Here is a 23200-nt window from a genome sequence, read left to right as displayed (position 1 = left end):
AAGAACACACGAGAAGGAGAGGCAGGCTGCTCTATTTCAAATCAACACTTAAATAAAACACATGATAGAGTGGGTATAGAGAAATAACATCGCAATAACCCCCTCTCTTTCTCTATCTCTCGATCTCTCTGTCTGTCTCTCTCGCTTTCTCTATAAAGCTGTGATGTGTTACATGTTTTATTCATTCTGTAGGATTTCCATCCATTTCATTATGCTTATATCCATTTTACTGTATGTTATACAATAATCATACTGATTTATACGCTGTTCATGACTGTATAGGTTAAATCTATCCGAAATATAGTTAGGATTATATTTCAGATAATAGTTAGTATGTGACCTATATCTCCTAAAATGTATTTTTAAATTTATTTTCCCTAAATACATTCTATTAAATATGACACCCATGTGTAACAGTATGGTATACTCATTGTATCTTTATTCTATTTGCACAAATCTGTTGAATATTGATCTGTATAACAAGCATTCATGCTCATATTACCTCCTATGCTGTCGTATTTATAATGCATTTATTATTCTATGTGTGTTATACAAATATATAGTTTTTTTTTTTACCTCTTCTAGAACTGTCCCATTAAAATGTACAGCATTGCAATTTAAGTTGGGTTGGGCAGGAACTAAAACAGTATATAAATAAATAAATAAACTACAGCCGCGCCATCTATTCTGTTATATACGGTTCAGTCGGACTCGCTAAATTATAGCTTGTTCTGTGAGGCTTCACTGAACGCAGCTCTGAGCTGTCAAGCTGTAGCCTGCTGTCGGCATACAGGCAAAGGCTGCGCTCTCCGCTAACACGCACACAGAAACACAGGGCTGCCTGCTTTTTCATGGGATTATTGTACACCTCGCACCCTGTACTAGCCCGGCAGATATTCTGTGCCTGAAGGTCAGAATCCGAACGCGGCGTTGGGAAGCTGCAGAACCTCCGAGGGTCGCTTTCTTCAACCGGCGCCCGCAGCCGCCTGTCACCCAGGTAAGAGACCGTGGCTCATTTTCGTTATAATTTCAAAGACGGGGTTCGGCTGCTGGCTCAAGGCAGCACACCTCGAGGGGGTGGGGGTTATCTCAATGATTTATTACAAGAAGTATCTTTTGATTAGCTTTAAATCTTTATATATAAGTGTGCATGTATTTGAGAAAAAAAATGGTTGTTAGAAGAAAAAAAAAAAGGTCCCTTGACAATCGTATCAGTTTAGCAAGGTTCTTCGGTTTTATTGAATTTTTACGGAAATATAAAAATAATAACCAAAATAATACATACGTGTGTGTGTGTGTGTGTGTGTGTGTGTGTGTGTGTGTGTGTGTGTATATATATATATATATATATATATATATATATATATATACACACACACACACACACACGTATGTATTATTTTCTTCATATTCTTTATTTTAAAGGTAATACATTATTTATTTTTTTACAATTGTAGATAAGTAAACATGTTACCTGTTACCATATTTTTTTGCAAGGTGATAAGTACTGCAGAAATCGTTCTTTTGAATGTATTCAAGCATGTAATATGTACTGTGACGTGAACAAGACTAACACCAAATAAATAAATAAATAAATAAGTAAAAGCCCTGTTAAGCCTCTTATTAACAGACACAACATCTGTTCAACTGCTGGCTTGCTCTCATCCAGTAGCCTAAATAGTGTATAATTCTCTGTAGCTTTGAATTGACAATATAACTGATCTAGCGTGGACATTCCTAATAGCCACTGAAACACTGACAAATATTCTTACAGATAGAATACCATTATTATACTTTAGGCCCCCTCACTATGGTATGTTTGGATTATTATTATTATTATTATTATTATTATTATTATTATTATTATTATTATGGTATGTTTGTACATATTTTGTAGGGGTGGACTGCTTGTTTAATTCAGAGTGAATGCATTTATTAATGTGTTTATTTACTTTATGTTTTGCTTTTAACTTCTGCTTCCCTCTTATCCCACACCTCATTCTGGAGAATATTATTATTTTTCTTTGCGGTATGAATAATGTAGTGGTGTTATTATTTTATGATTGAATCCAACAAAAAATTAGATGATTCATATTATCGAACTGTACAAGTATAATAACAATTATAATAATAACAATAATAACAACAACAGTAATAACAATTGGCAATATTATTCTGTAAGCCTAATGGTAAGAATACAAACATGAAAACACAGAAAAAGTCTCCTTCAAAAGCTGCCATTCATTCCTATGCATACAGCAATCCACGTAGGTAATACCCTAATAGCAGGGTTTGCTTGACTGTAAATGCAGGCTCTGTTATTCGTAGTGTGCTTGCTGTCTGAAGAATGCAGTGGCTGGAAAATAGCCACATTTTCACCCGTGAGTTGCCATCTTTAGACAGTATTCAGTAGAACCTGTGATTAAAACGAAACTTGCCTGGTAGGCCTATATAGCTACTGTCCACAGCAGTCTGTTCAATTGAAACCTGAAAGGAGATGGGTTTTTTTTTTCAATGTGTTGATCAATACCGCACACACAATTACAAGTCATTTTCCCCTTGTTGTTCTGCACCCTGCCTCAGTTTACTGTAGTGTTGTTCATTGAATCAGGAATAAGTTTCCAATCTCATTGGGCATTAACAGTGGATCTATATGTGCATTTTGCTCTAAATGATTCGTATGTAAACATCATGCACACACTCCCTTGTTGTCTGTGCTTAGATTTCCATTTGACAATAAGAAGTTTACATTATAGGTTGAAACACACAGTGAAATGCCTACTGCTGCAGTGTTGAAGGTAGCGGTTTTGAGTAGTCAGTGGTTTAAGTGCTGGGCTGCAGTGTGGAAGATAATGGGTTTGAATAGCTGCAGGAAGTGGTTAGGCTATAGGAGCATGTAAGCTTAAGGTGATGCACGGAGAAAACATTGATGGTTTCAAAACAGATTAAGTTGCATACAGTTTGGATTTGACTTTCCCTTTACTGGGTTCAGTGTGGCATATAAGGCAGAAGACTGAGTTTGTGTGTTGGCTTTCATGCTCATCCCAGACCACAGAGATAGAAATACAGTGCAGCCAGCTAAAAAAAAAAAAATGAAGTTAATCAGCGATGAACTGTAATTGATCAGGATTGAAACACTAGGCCCTGGAACACAGTCAGGGTATCAGCTATAAGCTTGCAGAGCCATTGTGAAGCAGCCCTATGAATATCTACAGCAGAGCAGAAAGAAGGTTTGTGAACAGGATTGTGGGACTTGTCTGTTTCTGGCTGACTTGCTCTATGAAAGCAGCCAGACTGCCCTCACACACCCTGAGAAAACCCTTTAATTACCACCTAGCACTCTCTGCAGCATTCTCTGCTCGGCAAATGATAGGCTAGCGAGTAGATCGCTGCTAAGGCGTGTTCAGCAAGACCTATCAGACTTGTTATTTAAAGAGAATCTACCAGGAGCTAGACCTTTCCTCTAGAAAGTTTTCTTCTAATTAATGTGGCATTGTTGTTGGGTACACATTAGTAGGCGTCTACCATGCTTTACTATGATTTCAGCATGTTTTAGTGTGCTTAACAATGCTTTAGCTATGCAATAGTGCATTTTGTTCAACAACAGAAAGCATTTATGTGAACTTTTCTACCTGGATGATTCTGAACACCTCTGTATCACTGTAGCTGGGGTCCCAAAGCCTTTACCACACTCTGCATTGGAAAACCAGCAAGATGTAAACAAAAATAAAAGTACATTAGCCAATGGCCAATCTCTGCTGCACTGCAGATAGAGACAGTTTGCAATTCGCCCGTGCTTGTTCTAGTCTTGTTTATTGACAGATACGGGTGTTAGTGGCTCAAGTCACTCTCCTCTGGGCCAGGGAGTCACAAGTTCATAGACATCTGTAGAATAGCTTGATAGCCTTTCACCATCAACACCCCATTAGCGAGCACTGTGCTTAAGTTTGTGGTAGAGGGGGTCTGTGTTTAAGGAAGTGCCACTCTCCTGATCAGGGGTAAGATCAAATGCGTAAATGCAACAAAGTTAAAATATGTGACTTTTTCTTTTTTGGACAAACAGCAGAGAAAACGCCCGGGTTCTGTAAATATACATATCGTGGCTAAGCACAACAGGAATTAGACAGTGATTCATTGGAAAACTGAATGTATTCTCCAGAGGCTGGTCAGTTTAAATGTGTTTAAGTGAATATGGTTAACCTCACTGAGACAGGCTGGTTTTCAGTAGTGGGAGATGCTGAGCTGTGGTCACTTAGCTAAGCAAGTAATGAGCATATATTGCCTAAATAATTATATATATAGATGGCACTAGATAGATATATATATATATATATATATATAGAATATAGATATATATATATTAGATATATATATATTATATATATAGATATATATATATATAGTCTATCAGGAAGCATCTTCTCTTTCTCTTAAAAAAAAATCCCATGTCTGACTTTCGATGGCTGATTACTTTTCAGCCGCTGCCAGTCAGAGATGTCAAACCCCATTCCTGGCTGAAACTAGACAGCTACCCCACGCTCGGACGTCCTGGGGGGAGGGAGGAGGGGAAGAAACAGGACTGGTACAGAAACAGAAGCTAGCAGATACTTCTACTCAAAATGGTCCTTCTTTTTGGGATACCATTTAAAATCTCAGCAATTCACCGGGCGCTGTCAGTCTGCAATACCGCTTAAACGCACAGCACATTACCCGACCCAGCATGCTCTTTCAATTGCGAAGTGAATCGAAATAGAACAAAGCATACCTGCGAGTGACTGAGATGCAGAGAAGCCTGTGCTGACATCATTGATCTTCACACAGTGTGGAAACAGCAGTAGAATTCCATGCTGAGTCTTCTTTTTTTATTATAGTATTGTATCATGTTTTGCTTGTAATAGGGAGAGGTAGCACACAAGGAAATAGATGTCAGTCAATGCTTTAACAGTTTTTGGCATTTCCGTGGTTCGCAAACAACGTTTTCTTGTTCTAGGCTGGGTGACTGCATAAAGGAGAGTGTTGGGTGGAATTTCAGCTTGACATTTGTTAGATTTGTCATATTTTGTTTTGCTCAAGATCTTTCTAAACTTTTTTTCTGCCAGTGGTGGCTGTTTTTGCAGAGCTGTCAGTCTGACAGGGTGACATTGAAAAGCTCTGTTAACTGATGTGTGTGTGTGTGTGTGTGTGTGTGTGTGTGTGTGTGTGTGTGTGTGTGTGTGTTCAGCAATTAAAGTGAGCCTGTGTCTGTGATGGAGAGGGAGACCAAATTTGTGACATAAACAAATCGTTATTGCTAACGTGTGAACAATTATAATGTTACTATTTTCAAAACATTTATTCACTAGTTGTTTTTTGAAAGGAGAAAAAAAAAAATCCAGGTGAATATTACAAAACTGAAAAGCAAATAACCTGAGGGTGCTTCTGAGGCCTTTGATTCATATTACTTTGCTGTTTGTGATTTATTTCCTTAAAAAAAAGTATTAATATAAAATAGAAGTTATTTAAAGACTACAATAAACAACTTGAAAATATGTCCCTAAAGGCCATGTTTTTCTTTTAAAGTGATTCTTCCATTCTTTAATTAACTTCTATTTTTTTAAAGGTGAAAAAAAATATGTTAATGTTATACAATTAAATAAATAAATAAATAAATAAATGAATTTAAAAAAAAAAAAAAAAAAAATTGGAGTACTCATGAGAACTTGAAATATATAACTCAGCTGTTTTGTTCTAGTCTTGTGAAATTAACACCTAACATTGAAAATATGTCCCTATGATCCTTAGTTTAGTTTATGATTTATGAATGAAGTAATAAGTAAAGTAATATAACAGGACAGTCCCTTTGTGCATACTTTCTCATTCCCAAAGTGTTATGAGTTGCATAGGAGCGCTCAGGCTGGGTAAATGCTGTATAGTCCTTATTATTTACAGTGAGGTTACATGACAAAGACAGAGAGTTTTCTGGCTCCAAGCAGAAAGGCCTTCTATCTAGCAGTAGTTTCTTCTGTGTTTTATATTTTGTGTAGTTTATTGCTCCTTTCATTCATTATAACAAAAGTCTTTCCAATAAAATACAAAGGCTCTTGGGATTTAGATACTTTAACACTCTTTTTTTTTTCCTTTTAAAGAAATACTGGAACAACAATAAACTGCTTTTTTTTGTTTTTGTTTTTGTGATAACCAAACAGATTTTGTTGAAAAAAACAAAGGAGTGATTGAAAAGGTTTCAGATACAGTATTGCATTGTTTCCTGTCTCTCCGGAGCTGTCTGAATGAAGCGATTATTTCATTAGCTTTGTGAGATTGAGGATATCTGCTGTCTGAAGTCCTTTTGTTCAGTCTGTAGAGTCTCTGCTGACAGTGTTGGGCGTCGCTTCTTCCTGTTGCCAGTAGAGTAAGATTGTGATTTCCTTGTACCAGACACCGGCTATCCAAAGCTGTAATCCCACTGCTACAAATCCCAACAAACTGAAATACTGTTCCTATTTAGTCCTCGTCTACAACAGGGTTCATTCAGGGATCTGCAAGAATTAAAGCCACGGGTGCAAGCACATGTAAATAAAGTGGCTTGAATGGTGGGCTTGGAGCTGAAACCGTTGTTAGAAGCATTGCTGAGAGTTTTCATTTCTAACACAATGAAATCATTTCAGGAACTTCTTGGTTTAAATATAAGTGCATGACTTATAAAGTCAATGCACATATGGTTTATAATATCTCAATAACAGTGTAGGGGTCAGTGCACTCTCCCTGTCACACCATGCTCTTTGAGTACCTCTAACCTAATGCCCCTTCCTAAGGATGGGTCGGTACTACCATGCACTCTTCTCTATTTAGAAGAACAGGTTTGAGTGACGCTGATTAGTCTGCTGTTTTTACACCAGGTACCCGTTCACACAGCTGAGTCAACATGGGACAGACATGCCCTTTGCATGCCTTGACGGGTTTGAGCCCAGAAGGCTCTTCAAGGAGTTCAAAGCTTATCGCTTTGAGCCTGCCAGGAACATTCATATTCAAGCAAACTGGTGACAGGGGATGTGCTTGAATTAACTACTAAAATCGGAAGAGCATCCTGGGGATGAGCAATTAAACCCGATCAGATGTTTTTCTTGCCTGCTGATTACTCCCTGGCGACTCCTAACATCACCACAGCTTGCCAGGGAGATAGCGATACAGCGCTTGATTTTCTAAATGCTGTCGCAGCATTCTTAAGCCAAGCTGTTTACACGTGTGAAAATCATTAGATTAAAGGCATAGTGTCCAGATTCAGGCAAATGCAGAACACATGGTTTAAATGAAGGCTCCATCTAAAGTCTTAGCACAGAAACACTTCTTTTTTTTTTTTTTGCCATCACAGGCATGTGTTTAGAGAATGTTTGATTTGGTCATTTTATTGAGTAGTGCCATAGACTAGCAAGCTAAAATACTATAGCAGTATACTTTGTGATGCCCAATGGTCATAGGGGACCAGGGTTAAGAGAAATGTTAACTTCAATGCTCAAACTCTTTCTTAGCTCCAACCCAGGACAAAGGACGATAGTCCAAGCAGCCTAAGTTTAATTCGATACCATCAGCCACGCTGAAGAGAAGATAGCTAATACAGGCAATATAAACACAATTTGAAATGCTGCTAGCTTTTTATCTACCTGGCATTGTAGAGGAGAGTGCCAGACAGAAATCTAAAGCAGTTCAATTGTGTGCAAACACTCTGCTGAAAACGTGACTTCCCGTGATTGCAATCTCACTTTGTCACAATCAGCTCTCCACCTGACCTTGTTACATTTCCTGGGTTCTGTTGCTTATCTTGATGTGAGAGTGGAGTCTGTCTCATCACTTTCGGGGCAGTCTTCACTGCAAGAGCAGGCGCAGGAGACAGCAGAACAGAGGCTATCCAGCTGAAATAACTTTCCATTTCAACTCATCTCATTCTTTAAAAGAGAATCAGTGAGTTGAAAATAAAAAAGAGAGCGCTGTGGTAATCATTGCCATTTACTAGCCCCGCTCCCTGTATCCTCACATCATTGTCTTTTTCTAATCATAATTCTTCTGAATAGTTGCAGAATCCACTTGGGATCATAGTTCAGATTCCACAGGTCTCTATTCTGCTAAGATTGTTTTTTTAAATTTTTTTATTTATTGTTATTTTTACCACCTTGAGTTGAATTCAAGTATGATGGCTTTCAGATTGAAAACATTCCCAGGATTGTCAATCATAGTTAGCAGAAAAGCTATTTCAAATCAATACAGTTATCTGAATCGTATTGTGGTGGCTGGATTTTGTTTTTTGGGAGTTAATACATTTAGTAGCTTACAATATTGTCTAATAAATGCACAATCTTCTACTACAAACTGTTTTACTGTTGGCCCTTCCTCACTAAAATTAATGAAAAAAAGAAAGCGATTGTCCTCTCAGAAACCAACCACATGTAAAACTGCACTCTTCACTTTCCGTAAAGTACACTGTGAATAAAACATGACAGCTTTTTGTCTAAACAGAATGCAGAATTTGACAAATAGGATGATGCATCATTTATTTTCATCATTCCTTTCACCATCATACAGTATGTTTATCTTTGTTTTGGGGTGTATCATCGTTGGACAGCCAAGCCATGTCAGATATTGTGGTGGAGAGAGGTTTAACCACAGGCATGCTGCAATCCCCACCCCTCTCCTAGGAGAGGAAAGGAGGTTGGGCTTCGAGCTTCCAAACCACAGAGCTGGCTCCTGGGTAGACTCACAGTAAAGCCTGAGGGATTGTGTTTGGAATAGGCGGATTGCTCTGGACTGTGTTAGGAATGAGACACTACCCCAAAGATAGAGCCTTAATGAGATTCACTTCATTCCCCCCCCCCCCCCCCCACACACACACACACACACACACACTCACGCACATGCGCACACACACACACACACACACACACACACACACACACACACACACACACACACACACACACACACACCCTCTGTCTCACACACACAGACACGCACACACTCTCTCGCTCACAACCCAGACACAGCCACTCGCATGTTAGAAAATTTCTTTCCCCGCTTCAGACGGTAGTGATTTTCTGTTTCGCTCTCAGCAGATGGCATTAATTGTGTCGCTTACCCTTTCAGAAAAAGAACGTACATAACAACAATACTTACTGTGATCGCAAGTACGCATGGTTTATTCTGTTCAGAAACCGGGCCCTCCTGGCGGGCATGATGTACTGCAGTAGCAATACAGTGTATCAAACGCTATGGCAGGCTTCCTTACGAGGCAGTGCACTTAGGCTATTTAGCAACAGTGAAAGAAATGTATGTCGGGTAGCGTCATGGTCTTTATCCTTCGACTGCTGGAAGATGAATAAGGTAAGGCACTAGCTCAGTGTGTGGAGGAGGGCCATTGAGAGAGAAAGGGTTAACAGTCTAAACTAAAGATAAGGTGCTGGAACCTCAAAGCTGCCTCTAATCCAGCTATGCAGAGCCTTTTACATCAGTGCCGCCTGTAGCTGGCCTTGAGGTGTATACAAAGGGTCAGGCAGGCTCCTCCCGGGAGGCCATTAACACTTGGTGATCAATGAAGCCGGTTAGAACTCTGAGCTGCAGGCTTGCAGTCGACCCCATGCGGCCTCCATTCCCCTCCCGCGGGACTGTCTGTTTCTCTCCCCGAGGGGGGCGCGTTCGATTAAGAGTTTTCACTAGCCCAGCTCTCAGGGGCCTTGTGTTTTTAAAGAGCTGGTACTTACAGACAGTTCTCCAACCCTCTCCACTTTGTAATTGCGTCCTGCAGTCATTCTTATTTACCTAGTAATATATCACTTTGTGTGTGTGTGTGTGTGTGTGTGTGTGTGTGTGTGTGTGAGTGTATCTATATATATTTATATATGTATTTCATTAATGTTCAGATTTATTTACTTTTCGTAAATAAATTGCCATGACTGAGCACATTTCAGTAATCTCAGTTACTGTACTTCAAAGAAATATTTGTTTGTTTTATTCTGTGCCTCCTGAACTGATTATTACTTTGAGATACATTTTATTTGGTTTGTTGTTATGGTAACTTAATGTTTTACTGTAGAATGCAGGCTCTGAATGCCAATTTTCTTTGGCTTTACAAAATAAGCCATGTATAGCCATGCATACCCACAGGAAAGGAATGTTTTTATCATTACACCAGGAATGCATTCAGAAGCCGAGCACACTCAAGTCTGCTTTTTCTCAGTTTCTGACAATTATACCACAAAACCACACTTGATTATCATTTAAAACTGGAGTAAAAAAAACTCTGTAAATAAATAAAAAAATATATTAAAAAAATAACCAATTTCAATGAAAGATATATAAGCACCGATAGACAAAGCATGCAGTATATTGCGATGAAGTCTGGGGATTTAAACACATCTTAATACTGCATTACTGTTGCCATCTCACTCTGTGGGAAGCCAAGGTTCATTTCGCCTTCTCATTGTAAAGTGCTGTGTGGGATATTCTTTCAAGTCAGTTTCTGGGAAATGAGAAATATCCTTATGAAGGTTTCCCATAGCTCAATGTGGTAAAGCACAGTGAAAGCATGGTAAAGCACAGTAAAGCACGGAGAGGTATGGTAAAGCATATTAAAAAGCATGGCAAACCTGGGTAAAGTATGGTAAATGCAGTGTAACCACAGGAAAAGCATAGTCAAAATGCAAGAATACTGTGCAAAAGTACCATGGTAAACTTTTATAAGAGCAGCTATGATATCCCACAACCCAACTCACCCCCCAAGCCAAACAATTAACATACCTAAAACCCAAATTATGTTGTTAGAATGCATGCAAAAGAAAGGATATTTGAGTGTGCAGTTGGGCTCGACTACTTTAAAATTCCTTGCAGTAATTATATTTAACCACCTGGTGGTACTGTTTGCTTAGGCAAAATCAAAAGAACTGCTCTGTTGTAACATTTAGCCCCCAGCAGTGGCAATATGTGGTGTGTAAAAATAAGAAAGCGTAAATAAAATATTAATAAAAAAAGAAAAATTTGTCAGTTGTTCTATTTGTTTTATTGTTCAGCCCCAGAATCTGTATTCAAGATGTTTCTAGGTAACTAACCCAGCATCTGAATTAGTCTACCTGTCCTACCTATTAAAGAGGTTAGGAATAGACCCCCTTTGGTACAGTGCATTACATGGAAATCATTTTACACATTATTTATCTTCTCTAGTTGGGTACAAGTTGGGGGACTTGTACTGAAAACAAGTTTGGGTGTCCTTTGGGCTGTTTTCTGGAAGTAATCCCCCCCCCAAAAAGATAAACATGTCTGTAACTTCAAGCCATTTCCAGTGGTTCCTGTGTGTGCGTGGGCTCAGCAGCAATGACCTGCCTGTTTGTTTTGAGAGTAAGAAAAGGGTCACAGATAGTTATCTTTCTCTGCCCCTACTGCATCAACAGAAACTGGATTCCTTCCCTTTAGACAAAAGATAAAGCTCTCCAGACAGGAGCAGCTGGCAGACATCGTGTTGGATTCCTTCAACCTGCCGCTGCTTTCCTAGGGAGCCTCAGTCTCCTCGTGCAAACCCTTTTCAACAGCATAGTGTTCCTGTGAGCCAGCAGAGCATGGGCCTTTGCTGATTGACTTGGTGTTAATGCTTACTGGCCTCGTAACGTTACAGCACAACTTAACAAACATTAGCATTTAATGAGAAAGTAAATACAAAGTAATTATTAAGATAACTAACTGGAAATGCTTTGTGAATAGGGCAGTCGGTCTATACCTCCCTACTGGATTTAAAATGTACAAACACAATGGTGGCATTTGATACCTAAGAGTATCAGAGGCACAGGACTTGAGAAAAAAAAAAAAAAAAATTCAAAATCTAAATGAGCAGAACAGTAGAGATGTCTGTCCTCTTTATTCTGGCATCAGTAGGACAGCATTGTGTTGCCTGTTGGTTGATTTAGGCCCCCAGGCAATCATCTGATATTCTCAGAAGTGTTTATTTCTTTCTGTGTGAAGTTCAGGTGACGCAGTATTTGTAGCACTGAAACCATTATGTCTGTAATTGCCACATTGTTGGTGTTGCTTCTCTTTTTTTATAAATCTCTCAGAAAAAGAGAAAAAAAAGACAAGTGGCCTGGAGATTCCCTAGGTTGTGTCTATTTTAGTTTAAAGTGCGCCAGCATATTTTGACGCACATTTTAAGACATGCATTTCAGAAAGCTGCTGAAAATTGCTTAAAAAAGGATCTCTTCAAACAAAAAAGAGCTTGCTGCTGCAAACCTATGGGAGTATGTTTTTGGGTTTGTTTGTTTTGCCATTTTGTATGTGCTCTGTTCCTTGTGTTCCACACATGCACGCATGCGCACGCGCACGCGCACGCACGCACACACACACACACACACACACACACACACACACACACACACACACACACACACACACAGGTGGTAGGAGCAGTTGTTGGCAGGTTGTGATTGTGGGATGCCAGCCTGCTGATTCTGACAGGGACATGTACTAATGATCCAACCAGCAACCCAGCCAGCTGAGGTCTCTCTCTCTCTCTCTCTCTCTCTCTCTCTCTCTCTCTCTCTCTCTCTCTCTCTCTCTCTCATTCTCTCTTTCCAGATAGCTCTCCCAGATACCTAGTCAGTAAACCACTACTCCGAGGTGTTCACAGAACATATCTGTATGTTATAGATCATTTTTTGGTTTATGCCCCCTTCTTTTGTTAAAAAAAAAAAAAAAAAGAAAATTAAAAGAAAATGAATGAAGAGAGCAGTACGACAGTGCAGTTTGCTCTCAGATTTCTCAGGTGCTAACCCTGTGCAGATACATATTATTTTCCAAAAGGTAAAAGACAATTTATTATAACTATCAAAGAAACAACATGCTGTAGGTGAACATACTGTAAAATCCATTAATACATAGTTAATTCAGACTTTGCACGGTGACAAAAGCTTTGAAAATCTGGTGCACAAAATCATGGCTAACTTATTCCTAGGAGAACTGTATACACATTTGTTGGTGAGACCTTCTTCTCATTGGCTGCTAAAAAGCCAATTCCCTTTGAGCCTGAGTTTGACTAGCACTGGAGCTATTGAAAGGTAGCTGCTGTCAGAGAGCCCCTAATTGGGTAGATGACACATCAGATGATCCCCCCCCCCCCCAGCTGGGCTCTCCCTGATGGATCATTGACAGAGACACTGAGAATTAACTGGGAGAGAGGATTATGCACAGGTATGGGGGGTAGAAACTTCTGGGATGCCAATCTCTCTGACGCACACACTTTGTTAATTAGTCTCCGTTAATTGTAACAAGATGAAAATCTGATGTCTGCTGCAGCTACTGTAACCGTTTATTTTGGGCTTGCTGTGATGAATAACTAACCTTAAATGACCTATATTTTCAACAGCATGTATATGGGCTGTCTTTTCTTCATTTGATCCTCTTCCATGGTGTATGACTCATTCTTACCATTGCCTTGAAGTCTTAGCAGCTTGGAGAGAGAGAGAGACAGGGACTGGGGCAGTTGCAGGCTCCCCCTCAGTCACTGCAGCCTCTTGTGTACTAATAGCTTCAGTTAGTTTTGTATGAAAAGGATTGGTTTTTGAAAATTCAGAGAAGTGGAGAACATACAAAAAGAACTTAAAAGTTATGATAACAAAAGATACATATATATGTAAGAAAAAATATAAACACTTCCTTTGACAAGCTAGCATCCAATGTTAAAAGTTATTATTAATTACCCAAATGCAACGAACAGTGTCTGTTTGATAAACCAAGCTTTCTCCAGTCATCTTTAGTTTTTCTAGTTCATTGCTTCCCCACAGATGAGTCCTAGCGAGACAGACAGACAGGCCATTGATCCATTATTCACTGAGCTGCTAACATGCTGGTAATTGCTAGAGTTCTGGAAAAATACAAATCGTTAAGAGATTTTCCATCACTCTGTTCATTCCATCAGAGATCAAGGCTAAAAATGTAGTCTGACCCTGAAATCTTCAGAGCAGAGACAATTGCGCTCTTTTCTATAATTTTTGTTTCCCAATTTCAACCTCCTCCTGATCAATGCATCTTTTTATTTTTCGATGTGAAATGTTTTCGGCTCAGTAGCCGGTCTTGGAGAATTAGAGGGAAGTGGCTCATGAAATTGACCTGAAACTGACAATCAGTCTCTCGTTTCCTTTTTCACACAGAAAATAAATGTCAGTCTTTGCTGTCAGATTAATGTACCGGAAGGTCATTCAATTCAGCCGTCACTTGTCAAGGCAGGGAATGGTCCCTCCAGAGTTCTGACGTGAGTCCTTGCAACTCTGAAAAACACTGCATTTTATTCCATTTAGTGATGCCATTTAAAAAGTAGCACTTCATTGTTTTCTCAGTTGGATTCCACTGATTCTGTAGTCTAGCGACTCCTGCTGGTAGAGGCAGGGACTGCAATAATCTTTAGGCATTGTTTACTGCTGTTTAACATGATAAAGGCATAGACAAGGTGAAGGCATAGGAAGTACATTGTAAGAGCACTGTTAAAGCACTTTTGGATGAATTTTATCAGTATGGGAAAAGTACAAGACAGGGAAAAGACAGCATAGCAGCAGGGGCAGGGGGGCGTGGTCTGTGTGTGTGCCTTTATTTTACAGCAAGACATTACAATATGTAACATGTTAAAGTAGAAAGATATCCCAGGAGTAAAGAATATGTTGTGTAAGCCTTACTTTATCCCAGTGAATTAACTGCAAAACAAAGGATGCCAAATAACAGTTCAAGTTAAACGTTGTTTTGTTTATTCCCGAAATAAATGAAGCTGAAACCGCAGTTATTTATTTTTTACTTATTTTTTTTTTATTCCTTGCCATTGCCGTTTCTTCACAGTAAACAGTGGACATGTTTTCATAAAGTTATAAAATAAAGTCTACTTATGCCTTTTTATAGCTGAACAAACAAACAAAAACTGCCATTTTACTTTAAACACTTCAAATTAAAAAAAAAAAAAAACTGTAGAAATGGTGTTGTAAAATGAAGAGGAAAAACACTCAAGTCGCAACAAAAAATATATAATATATAAAATCTATATAAAAATCACTACACAACATTTTCAGGAATTTGGGTACTGTTTAACGAGGCATTTCAGAATGACGTGCTTGCCTTTCTGTCCCATGAGGTTCTGGCTCGCTCTAAAGCAGCACAACGCATTTTTGTCCCAGATGGCTTTCCATAGAGATCACTATGGATATCTAATATATATATATATATATATATATATATATATATATATATATATATATATATATATATATATATATATAATCTCACATATCATACAGAGCTGTTTTTCATTTACATTTTTTAAACTGTTGCGAGGCGGTAAATAAGTGCAAGGTATATCTGTCTTTTGTAGCTAATATAAACATCTTATTTTTGTATTCGAATACATGTCATATTTGTTTGAATATTCAGATTTTTGTCCCAACACTAAAATTATAGGATCTGTGAAAGACAATGGTCGTTTTTATTTTGTATAAAAGTGGTATTGCAATGATTTTACAAAAATGTAAAAATAAATCTGTTAGAATTATATCCATTTATATCAATATTTGTACTGAACCACTGCCCCATGTGAATAAAATTACACCATACAATTACCTTTTTGCTTTGCTTAATAATATTATTATTTAAAAAAAAAAAGAAATCATGATATGTTGAGTATTATATTCATCAAGTAGAAGCAAAAAAAGAGTAATAATTATGAAAAAGCAGCAACAGCATAAATAACGCTTTTATTGTGCCAAAAAAGTTCCATTAAAAAAGCCTTCTGCTCTACAAAAAGAAAACTCATTTTCTGTAGGTCTCATTATGTTTAACAACTCGGGCGAACGCGATTTATGAAAGCGACATGAAAAATGACATTCTATCTGGAATCTATTTGATTCTCATTAGTTTCTTTTCAGCTTTAGGCTGCTTGGAAGCAGCCCGGAGCACGCTGTCATGCTGTCAGCCTGTTCTAGTCAAGGCACTACCTTCAATCGCTCTTTTCTCACTGGGGTGCAGAAATATTGGCTCTATTTTCCTCTATTAAATGGAATTGTGATAAATGTCCTGTAGTGTCCCTCCCCCTTGTCCTCTTCGGGCTCAGGAGGTCGTAGGATGTGATCTTGTCTTAAGACTGCGAGTTTGTGTGGAGGCCTGTTCTGTCTAATGAGTAACCTGGATCTGCTGCCTGTAACAGGGAGAAATAACAATGCGTGGGGGTGCTATACTATTGGATCTCCTCTGTTTACTGTAGTATAGTGTACTGTATTTTCAGACATGCACAGAAGTTGAGGCTTATTGTGCAAAACTATCATCTCAACAGTGCAAAACTAGGCCTATAGGGCAGAACCATCACCTCAACAGTCAAATAAGTGAACAACAGTGGGTTGTAATTCCCAAAGCGAAGCTGAACAGAATTATTTCCCCTGTGCCGTTGACTTCAGTTACCCTCAGGATAATATATAAGCCTTCCATTATTTGTATTCTGTAATTGTTCAGATTCATTGTGTTTTCATCACTGTGTCGCTGCACTGTGAATCAGATGTAGGGAGATGTTATAGATCTCCCTCATTACAAAACATGTCACTCTTTTGACCACATTTTTCCGGAGCTACGTCCTCAGCTTCCAATGTTTGGAGAATAAACAAGGTTGTGTATTTAAAGGATACTTGAAACACATACACTTATACAAACTATGTTTTTTTCCCCAGCACAGAGACAGGCCTCAGGCACAATAGAGTGTTCAAAGGGCAGCTTGTTTTAATATAGCTTGGGGACAGGACCTTTTTATAAATGATCATGCTGAGAAATAAATCAATTACTACCACTATGCCTTCCCCAGGCTAGGGTCTAAACTAGTTATTGATTGATATTGATCTTTAACTGGTCAATTAGCACACAACAATTGTTATTAAAAGCCGCTGGTCGTATAATTAAGTGGGTCAATGGCTGCTTCCCTTTCCACGATGTTACTGCTGCATTTCTCCTCACCCTGCTCCACAGACATAGTGGCTCTGTGTTCACTTTCTAATTTATAAACCTAATGGAACACAAGCTATGAGGAAGCAACTTTATTTTTCCAGCTCAACCTTTTTTTTTTTTTTTTTTTTAAACATGTAAAAGTTAAGATAATAATAATAATACTACTACTAATAATAATGTACTATGCCAGTATAGCAATACACAATATGAAGATGTACTTTGCCAGTAGGTAATACTCAATCTGTGTTGTTAACTGACTGCATTACCTAAAATGCAAAGGGCTTGTTTGTCAGGATTGTTATTGACTCCAGATACAGCTGTTTTATGGGTACATTGTTACTGTCATAATTAATCTTCTTGTTTGCAATACATCAGTGGCAATGTAAGCAGGTGACAACAGAGCCTGTGGGCAGGGCCTGTTATGAAATTATCATGCAAACTCGGTTTAAAAATATTGTAAATCACTTCTTATTCTGCACCAACCTCAGGCTGGGTGAATTCTTTATTATCCTTTAAAGCAGCAGGGGCATATCATTATGTGGGAGTCACTGAACAAAAGGGGAATTTCATTTGGTTCAGTGAATACATTTTTATCAGATGTTTACTCCTATTCTAATATTGACCCTGCTGTATCAGAGTGTACAGACTATGGAAGAAACAAGGTTAGGGTTGTTCCACGCTGAGCAAGAAAAATAGGTTGGCAGTGTACTGCTTAAAGATAGTGAGCATGGTAGGACTGTATTACCAACAAAATATGGATTGAATTGGGTCTGTTTTTACTTTCTGCAAAGTATTGAGTAAACAATGAGATTTTACTGTGCAATGCAATCAAATTCAATACAAGACATATCACATTAAATACTGCTCATAAATGCTCCAAAGACAAAGGTGTTTTCCTGACTGTTTACTCATATTTGGTAATAAAACAATATTTGGTTGAAACATGTGAATAGATGAAAGCCTAAAGTAAACACAGTACAATATAAAGCTTACTGTCACACACCTGTCTCTCTGGGTCATCTCAGGAACTGTCTTAGTCCTATCTACTGTGTGTATCTAAACATGTGCCTGAATAATGTGCATAAATATTTGACTCCCTCCCCCCATTTGTTCCACTTCTCTCTGGCTCATGGCTTCACTTACATTTTCCTCTTTTGCAGAGAGCAGAAAGAAGGAAAGAAAGCCGTGATGGAGAGAGAGTAAAGGAGGGTCTGCTCGGGAAAGCCAAAGAAGGAAAGAGAGAAACCGAGGCAGAGAAAGAAAGAGAGAAGTGAAAGTGGACAAACTGGAGAAGACAAGGTTATAAAAACCCAGAGGACAGAGAGATGGCTTCAAACTTCAATGATATTGTCAAGCAAGGTTACGTTCGGATGAGAAGCAGAAAACTGGGGGTGAGTCAAGTGAGATTTTATTTATACTCCAAAAACTGATTTTAGCTATTGTGATATCCATTTCTGTTCCTTAAAAGTCTTCACACAAAATCAACTGAAGAGGCTTGAGTGGCTGCTCAATGGCAGCGGGGTTGAGTAGCCCAGTGGATAGAGTGCGGGGCTGCAGAGTGGAATGCAGTGAGTTTGAGTAGCTTAGTGGTTAGAGTGCTGGACTGCAGTGTGGAAGGCAGTGAGTTTGAGTAGCTTAGTGGTTAGAGTGCTGGATGCAGTGTGGAAGGCAGCAGGGTTGAGTAGCCCAGTGGATAGAGTGCGGGGCTGCAGAGTGGAATGCAGTGAGTTTGAGTAGCTTAGTGGTTAGAGTGCTGGATGCAGTGTGGAAGGCAGCAGGGTTGAGTAGCCCAGTGGATAGAGTGTGGGGATGCAGTGTGGAAGGCAGCAGGGTTGAGTAGCCCAGTGGATAGTGTGTGGGGATGCAGTGTGGAAGGCAGCGGGGTTCAGTAGCACAGTGGTTAGAGTGCGGGGCTGCAGTGTGGAAGGCATGCTCAAATGATAGCAGCGGTGTTGTTGAAGTTGTCTTGTAGTTGAAGTTGTCTTGTACTGCTGGTGACGAGTGTCTTCTCTCCATTTAAAAATCTATAAGGGTGTGTGGGTGTTTTTATGGGCTTATTCTACAGGCAGTGTTCGTTTACCTTCCCGCAAGAGAGCTGTGGGACTGAGTCTTCATTGACTGGGTTATTATGTAGTAGAGTGTGTGGGATTGCGTTTTCATCTCATTGTACAGCGCAGTATAACCTGACAGTCCAATCTTGATGACAGGAGATTTTTTCATGGCTGATAATTCTCTTTAAATGCTCTGAATCAGGTTCAAGGTCTTTATGGTGCTGCTTAGGTGTGCCTCAGTGCAATTATCTCTTTGGACCTGCCAGTAGACGCCGGCTCTAATTATTTCCCAGAAGCAGTGCTTTTACTATGTGGCTCCTCTGATCTACACAATAAGCTGCCTCAGTCCATTAAGTTCTCCACACATTTGTCTACTTTTAAACCTCAGGTGTTTGAGCACATTAGACTGTGTGTGTGTGTGTGTGTGTGTGTGTGTGTGTGTGTGTGTGTGTGTGTGTGTGTGTGTGTGTGCGTGCGTGCGTGCGTGCGTGCGTGCGTGCGTGCGTGCGTTCGTGTGTGTGTTAAGACCTGTTAAGACCACAGGACCCCTTGGCCAGTCAAGATGGGATCAGAAGGTGAAGCTTTTAGCAGGACCATGGGAAGGCTTTTTCCAAAACACTGTAGTTCATAGAAATGAAATGAAATAGAAATGAAATAGAAATTAATGTTTAATTAAGGTCAGTTATCTTGAATTGATGATTAGTACATCATGGAAAACATGCATCGCAGTCTTGCTGCTAATATTATGCTTTCCCCATGACTATACCACACAATTAATGTGTTCTTACCATGGGTATTATCATGCCTTGTTGTACGTCTGGCTGCTTCAATGATGAGCTGTGCTTTTCCACTGTTATTATGCTGCACTTTGCTTTTATCATGCTGTACCAAAGTGAACATTGAAAGTGCTTCCTTGATATTCAAGAGGAAACACTAGTGATGTACTGGATTGACACCACTAGAAACAAAATCGTATTTATCTAACGACTACGCATAGCGTGGCAATATCAGTATCCCCAAATACAATATAATACAATACAATTCACATGTCTAATCACCTTTCATCACAAGGATCCTCGCACACACGCACGCAAAAGACCAATTAAACCATTCAATTAAAAACATTCTAATACAACACTGAATAAAACAGGAATTTTAAGATACAAAATGTGGTTTAAATTGTAAAATTAGAAAAACTATTCTAAAAAGCAAGAAATAGCTAAAAAAAAAAAAACCTTTAAAACTGCTGAAGGGGACCATCCTGTGTCGATAATTAATAATTGACCAATTGCAGTTCGCAGACAGGACTGCAATTGGAGAAGTGAAGAAACTGTCAGTCAGGTGGGGTTGACAAGTTGCAGTGGCCTGATGTCAAGATGACACGAATTACAGTCCTGGAGAGGAATATGGTATTTTATTAGGTTCATGATTAATTGCCATGCTTATTCACAGAGCAGGCATCTGTGTGCCAAGGGGAATAAGAACATGGTGGGTGTGTGGGGTAATTAGTCCTACACTGATCCGGCATTATGAAATGCAAATACCTGACTGGGCATTTCACCTAGGTCAGCACCAGACACAATACAGAGATGACTTTCTATAGCTTAGGTAAATTAAAAGAGGAGTGCAATTAAGTACATGGCAGGATTGTTACAGCTTCTTGCTCACTCGAATGCCTAGGACAGCAGGGTAGTAATAGGATAGAGATATTAGCATGCAGCACTACAGTTGGTTTTGATGAGAAAACCAAAGAAAGATTTTCTTTAGTTCAATGGGACAGCACACAAAGTTTCCCACAAATATTGCATTTAGATCGTTTACATGAATAAGCTTTTATTTACCCAGCTGCTATGGGGCTCGGGGCTTGATTCATGTTCAGTTCACAGATACAGAAATTGCAAATAAGCTGTCAGGATGCATTATGTCCCCTATGTACTGTATCTATTGTAAACCGTGATTCAGTGGGTCAGTTAGTAGATGGTCAAAATCCGTCATTATGCATTGCTATCTGTCTGTCTGAAAAGACACACAGGGTTGAATCAGCCTTGCTAATTGTGCCAGTGCTTCTCTGTTTCTAATTAAGACGGGGGGGGCTGTATAAAAGCTGCTAATCAAGGATAAGCTGAGTGTCGGCAGTAAATGCTCTCACTAGGATGTTGCAGCTCCCCTTCCTCATAACAAGTGAGAGTGAGACGTCTTTACAGCAGCAGGATCATTCTTCACACTAGTATTCCACTTCTGCAGCCCGACAGAGTCAGAGAGCGCAGTTTAAACATCAAACAGGCTTCCCCTTTCAGCTACTTTGTTTCTCCGAATCATGAAAAGCCCCTGAGTCGTTTCCTTGGGCTTTGATAAATGACGTTTGGTTTCTGTCCTTTTTTACTTTGTTTTACAACCTCGTTCTTCTCATGTGACAAACTGACATACCGAAAAGATGTCATTCAAGGAGTGGGGGGATATACTCGGCTTTGATGCAGTAGAAACATTACAGGATAGGGTAGGCTTAATCCCTGAGAATTAACATTATACACACCTCATTCTCTGTTACCATTGGAACACTCAATACAGTGACATGAGACTGTACAGTACCTTTTGTTTTAGATCTATGAAGACACTGCCCACTGTTTAAACCAATGTGGCCCAGAGTGTGTGCAAGAAATGCTTAGACCCTCTTGTTCTCTCTTACTTTCCATGCTGTTTAAGCCTGATATTTGTTATTATCAGTTGTGCCTCTGCTACTTCTGATTTTTCACTGCATCCTATTCTCATGATTCTATATGACATATGCATACTGTTGTGTCTCTGCTAATTCTGATCTTTCACTGTGTCTTATGATTCTGTATGACATACGAATCCACAATATTTTAGAATTTTCACATTCTAGCCTTGTATTTCATGTATTATGCATTGTTTTTCACTGTATTTAATGTATTATGTATTGTTTTTTACTGTGTCTTGTAAAGTGCTTTGTGATGGTCGTCCACTATGAAAGTTGCTGTATAAAATAAAGATTTATTGAAAAAAATGTATTGGAGATTTGGGCTGGCATCATATTCACTAAATGTTATTGTCCATTGACAAAAAATAAAAATGTTGTGTATTGTAAGGCAAATGCAAAAAGAAAACTTGAGCCAGAAGGGTTCATGTATCGGCTCCCAAACCAAGGCATTTGCCAAACAGTGCCCCACAGTTATTATAAAAATTGAGGCTTTTGAAGTAACCACAGACAGTTCTCTGCTTAGGGCTTTCCTGCCTCCCGACAGCTTATCATCAAGCCCAGACAAGCAGCAACCTTGTACTGAGATCTTACTGTACCTAGGAACAAAAAGGAGACCTGGTTCCCCTGTTATTGAGAACCCTGCTGACAAGGAAAGATATTACTAAGAGAATTGAGAATTAAGAAATGTTTTTAAAACCACTCTGTAAATCAGCTTTCTATTTTCCCTTCTCCCTGCATTACAAGATGGAATCAGACATACAGTACAGTACCGGAATGGCATGAAACAGCCATCGCGCATCCAAGAGCAGACACTTGCTGGTTTCCCAAGTGACTACTTCACAGAAAACAATGCCTTTCCGACAGCATGCAGCACAGCGCTTTGCACACTTTACCGCAGTTACATTCCGCTTCATGTCAGGCAAACTTTTGCATTGTCAGGAAAAATGACAGACAAAAAAATACTTCTTAAGAGGTGCTTTAGGAACGGATGTAGCGGCTCCCTGTCAGCTGTGATCCTCATCTTTAATCACTGTCTGGCAAGTGATTTCACCAACACCCCCACTGCATACTTTCTTATTGTCAACGCAAGAGAAATAATTGATTTCACTGTCACTTATTGTATGTTAATATTTGTATTTTAATGTTCAGAATTGCATTACCCTATAACTCAGATTGTGAGCTGTTGCTTAAATCCTGGCTCTGTGACAGCCTGTCTCTGGCAATACTTATGTCAATGTTTAAAGAGAGGCAGCAAATGACTGTTACAGTTGTGTAAGCCTGTGCCAAGCCATCAGTAGCCAATAATTGATTCGCCGTGAGTCAGAATTGCAGGTGGATATGTAAGTTGTCTGATGGATTACCCACTGAAGGCCCCTGATAAGAAGGTTCAGGCTAGGAAGACTGTTTTGTGTAAATGCACGTTCAGAATGGAAATCGAACTCTCAAAAGAAAAGAAGCT

The 23200-nt window shown here is 39.2% G+C and overlaps 1 protein-coding gene across 2 annotated transcripts in view; it reads left to right on the top strand.

Moving 5' to 3' along the window:
* The first annotated feature begins 745 nt into the window (after positions 1-745).
* LOC121326163 (docking protein 4-like) overlaps positions 746-23200 on the top strand; it is a 35508-nt gene continuing 13053 nt past the window's right edge. For both annotated transcript variants that reach the window (XM_041269348.1, XM_041269349.1), the window contains exons 1-2: positions 746-997; positions 18132-18362. In XM_041269348.1, coding sequence (XP_041125282.1) covers positions 18297-18362 — 66 coding nt within the window. In that variant the 5' untranslated portion in view covers positions 746-997; positions 18132-18296. The remainder of the gene's footprint in view (positions 998-18131; positions 18363-23200) is intronic.

This window comes from Polyodon spathula, chromosome 13, assembly GCF_017654505.1.
Source record: "Polyodon spathula isolate WHYD16114869_AA chromosome 13, ASM1765450v1, whole genome shotgun sequence".
In the NCBI taxonomy this organism is placed as follows: domain Eukaryota; kingdom Metazoa; phylum Chordata; class Actinopteri; order Acipenseriformes; family Polyodontidae; genus Polyodon; species Polyodon spathula.
This window is presented reverse-complemented; position numbering and strand designations above follow the sequence as displayed.